The 4,336-nt window shown below is 39.4% G+C and overlaps 1 protein-coding gene across 1 annotated transcript; it reads left to right on the plus strand.

The window, feature by feature from the left end:
- The first annotated feature begins 2,512 nt into the window (after nt 1-2,512).
- LOC145006804 (uncharacterized) lies at nt 2,513-3,142 on the plus strand. The gene is made up of 2 exons (XM_078965851.1): nt 2,513-2,750; nt 2,838-3,142. The coding sequence occupies exons 1-2, from the start codon at nt 2,513-2,515 to the stop codon at nt 3,140-3,142; spliced, it is 543 nt and encodes a 180-aa protein (XP_078821977.1).
- The last annotated feature ends 1,194 nt before the right edge of the window (nt 3,143-4,336 follow it).

The following is a 4,336-nucleotide window of genomic DNA, read 5'->3' on the forward strand; positions in this document are numbered from 1 at the left end:
TTGAGTTAGAGCAACGTGGGGGATTCATCTGATCTTATCTTGTCAGTTCAACATTCACGAGAGGTGAGTCTCCTCACCATACCAATGGGTCAAAGGCACCAAGGTCGGCCCATTATCGTTATGAGTTGTGATTAGTTGGTTGTGGGATATGTGATATGCTAGTTATTTGTGATAATCACATGAAAGACCTCGGGGGGGGGGGGGGGGGGTTCCCAAGACAGTTGTATGTAAGACCTTGGAGGGTTTCCAGTGCATCCTATTATATTTTCTTGTATACTTTGTATGACATCTCTTGATTGTAAAGATCGTGTGGGGGTTCCCACAGCAGGAAGACCACGTGGGGGTTCCCATGGCAGTTAGTTAAGACCATATAGGGGTTCCAGTGGCACTAGGTGTCAGACCCTGGAGGGTTTCCATGGCTTCCTTATATATTTGTGTGCTTGGCTTATGTGGTTTATGTAGCTTTTATAGCTAATATGAGTATGTTATTATGTGGTTTGTGTGAGGTATGCTCTGGGGAACTCACTAAGCGCTAGCTTACAATTTGTTGATTTTTTCAGGTACTTCTGAGCCTAAGGGCAAGGGCCAGGTCTGACGGCACGACATGCACTCTCATAGGCGTTTTTATTTTGGGATACTCTGATAATTGAAATATTAATTTGTTGATGTATGAATTTTAAAACAACTGTTTTGAGATTTTATGGATAATTGGAAATGTTTTGATATTTTAAAATTGAAAATTTTCTTTTGAAAATTGGGTCGTTACAGCCAACCATTTCGTTAGAAGGATCCTTGTTGATGGAGGATCCTCGGTCAATATCATACTCTTAGACGTGCTGAAAAGAATGAACACCCCATAATCAGAGATAGTTAGGAGATCCTCAGTCCTCATAGGATTTAGCAGGGAAACAAAATATATAATTGGAGAAATAAAGTTACCAATATACATAAAAGGGGTAAACTCTGTACAAAATTTTTGTGTTATTGACACATTATCTTCTTATAATGTGATACTAGCTGGACCATGGATCCACAAGATGAAAGTGGTTCCATCACCATATCATCAATGTGTGAAGTTGCCTACTCCATGGGAAACAGTGAAGATCATGGGAGATCAACAATAATCGAAAGAATGCTACAAAACCTCTATGAAATCTATGACCAAACCCTAACAAGCATAGCAATTAAGGCAGGGGGCACGAAACGTTCTGGAGACAAAGGAACAAGACGTAAAGGAAGTGCCCCTTGGCATTGAGGATCCTAAATCTAAAGTCCTCATAGGATCCTCAATGCCTGAGCATATCGACTAGGATCTATTTAATTTCTTAGGAACCAGAAGCAATACATTCGCATGGAAACATGAAGATATGACAGGTAGACAAGAGTATTATTACTCATAAACTTAATATTGATCCTTCTTTCAGATCAATACACCAAAAAAGAAGAAATTTTGCACCAGAAAGGAATCAGATCATCCAAGAAGAAGTAGAGAAGCTCCTCAAAACAGGGATGATCAAGGAAGTAAAGTTCCCAATATGGCTAGATAATGTGGTTGTGTACAAAAGAAAAACAACAAATGGAGAGTGTGCATAGATTACACAGATCTTAACAAGGCTTGACCTAAGGATCCTTTCCCTCTACTGCATATTGACTCTATGATAGATGCTTCAACAAGATTCCAACAAATCCAAATGGCACCGTTAGACCAAGAAGATACTGCGTTCATAACACCAACATGTATATATTGTTACACTGTAATGCCTTTTGGTCTTAAAAATGCAGGTGCGACATATCAAAGTTTGGTGAATCAGTTGTTCAAAGACAAGCTGGGGGACACCATGGAAGTTTATATTGACGACATGTTAATGAAGTCAATGAAAGCCGAAGATCACCTCAGAGACCTTAAGGAAGCATTTGACATCCTGGACGAATACAATATGAAGCTGAACCCACTCAAGTGTCACTTTGGAATGAAGTCAGGCAAGTTCCTTGGATACATGGTAACCAAAAGAGGGATATAAGCAAGCCCAAAATAGGTCAAAGCAATCATGGAATTAAGACCCCCATCTTCAACAAAGGACATCCAAAGGCTAACCGGAAGAGTAGCAACACTCAACAGGCTCATTTCAAGATCCTCATAAAGGTGCAAGCCCTTTTACGATATCTTGAAAAAGAACAAGAAATTTGAGTGGAAGGAGGAATACAAGAAAGCCTTCCAGGAACTCAAAAAATATCTAAGCTCTGCTCCACTACTAGTGAAGCCTATATATGGAGAACCACTTATTGTTTATCTCTTAGTATCCTCAAACGCGATAAGTGCCATTATGGCCAAGGATCTTAATGGGGATCAACATCCTATCTACTATGTAAGTTAAAGTCTCTTGGATCCTAAAACCAGATACTCTCACCTCGAAAAATTAATTATTGCCTTAGTTGCTGCATCTACCAAATTAAACACTATTTCGAAACACACACTATATATGTAAAAACTAACTATCCTATCAAGAATGTCATGAGAAAACTAGAAGTTTCAGGAAGGATGAAAAAATGGTCGGTGAAGTTAAGCACACTCGACATCATATACGAACCAAGAACTACTATAAAATCACAAGCATTAACAGACTTTGTGGCTGACTTTAGTGATGATCTACAAAACAAAGTGGACATGGAAGCCAAGCAACTCCTAAAAGATGAACATCTGGGAAAATGGATGTTGTTCACAGATGGAGCTTCAAATCAGAAAGGAATAGGCATAGGGATCATTCTAAAGTCGCCACATGGGGACATCATACCCTAGGCAGTTAGTTGTGAATTCAACACTACCAACAATGAAGCAGAATACGAAGCACTCATCATGGGACTACAATTGGATAAGGATCTTCAAATCAGGGATATTCAGGTATTTGTTGATTCTTTATTACTAACCAATCACTACAATGGATCTTATACAGTGAAAGGTGAAAAATTAGCATTATATCTAGAGGTCCTAAAAAAATTAGTCTCTGACTTCGAAAACTTTAGCCTAACCCAAGTTCCTAGAGAAGAAAACACAGAAGAAGATGCATTTGCCAATTTAGGATCCTCCATTAGGATCCCACCAGAGATGAAGATCCCTATAACCGATATAATAACCCAGCCATAGAAACCCTATCCGACAAATAAAAAGATCCTAAACATCCGAAAAGTGTATCAGTTGTTGAAGATCCTGACTATATGATCCTTCTTCAAAGAGATCCTGACAGACAGGATCCTCGAAGAAGTCCACAATCATGGACCCAACCCATTGTAGAGTATCTCCAAAATGGCACAATCCCGACATAAGAAAAAAGTGAAAGAGCACTCAGGACGAGAGTCTCGAGATTCATGTTAATCCAAGGTAAACTTTACAAAAAATCTATGGCAGGTCCATACCTTAGATGCTTGGAAGATCCTAAAGTTGCAAAACTCTTAAAGGATATACATGAAGGAGATTATGGCAATTACACCGGGGCCGGGGGCAGAGCCTTATGCTCCAAAATACTAAGAATAGGATACTACTAGCCAAATATGAAGAAAGACTCCTTTTTTACATGCTCAAAAGTGTGATGCTTGCCAAAGACACAACAACATCCTGTATCAACTGGAAAAACCTCTACATCCTATTATCTCCCCATGGCCAATCATGAAATAAGGAATGTATATAGTATGGAAATTACCAGTGGCCCCAGGAAGAAAAGTCTTCATGCTGGTGATGACCGATTACTTCTCCAAATGGATCGAAGCTGAAGCTTTCGTTCAGGTAAGAGACAAAGAGGTAGTATCATTTATTAAAGGTAATATCTTGACTAGGTTTGGGATCTCGGCTGAAATCATATGCGACCACGGATCCCAATTTATAAGCAAAAGGACAAGAGACTTTTGCACAAGTTGGGGAATCAAAATGATAATGTCCACTCCTGTCCGTCCCCAAGCTAATGGTCAAGCAGAATCTAGCAACAAAATCTTAGTAAAAAATTTAAGGAAAAGGCTGGACGAAAGGAAAGGAAGATGGGTAGAAGAGCTTCCTTTCATTTTATGGGTAGATAGGACCACTCTCAAAGTGGCCACAGGTCAGACCCCCTATTCTTTGGTGTTTGGGATACAAGCAGTAATCCCTACTGAAGTAGTGATCCCAACGGCAAGATACTAGGTGCAAGACCAAGACCTTAACAACATGATCCTAGCACATGATCTTGATACTATTGAAGAGCTTACGGATCTTGCCAAGATACGTATTGCTGCTCATCAACAAAGAATCCAAAAATCCTACAATAGGAACATAAGAGTCATAAGGTTTCAAATACGAGACTTAGTATTA

The sequence above is a fragment of the Lactuca saligna genome, chromosome 7, assembly GCF_052625555.1.
Source record: "Lactuca saligna cultivar CGN05327 chromosome 7, ASM5262555v1, whole genome shotgun sequence".
Classification (NCBI taxonomy): Eukaryota; Viridiplantae; Streptophyta; class Magnoliopsida; order Asterales; family Asteraceae; genus Lactuca; species Lactuca saligna.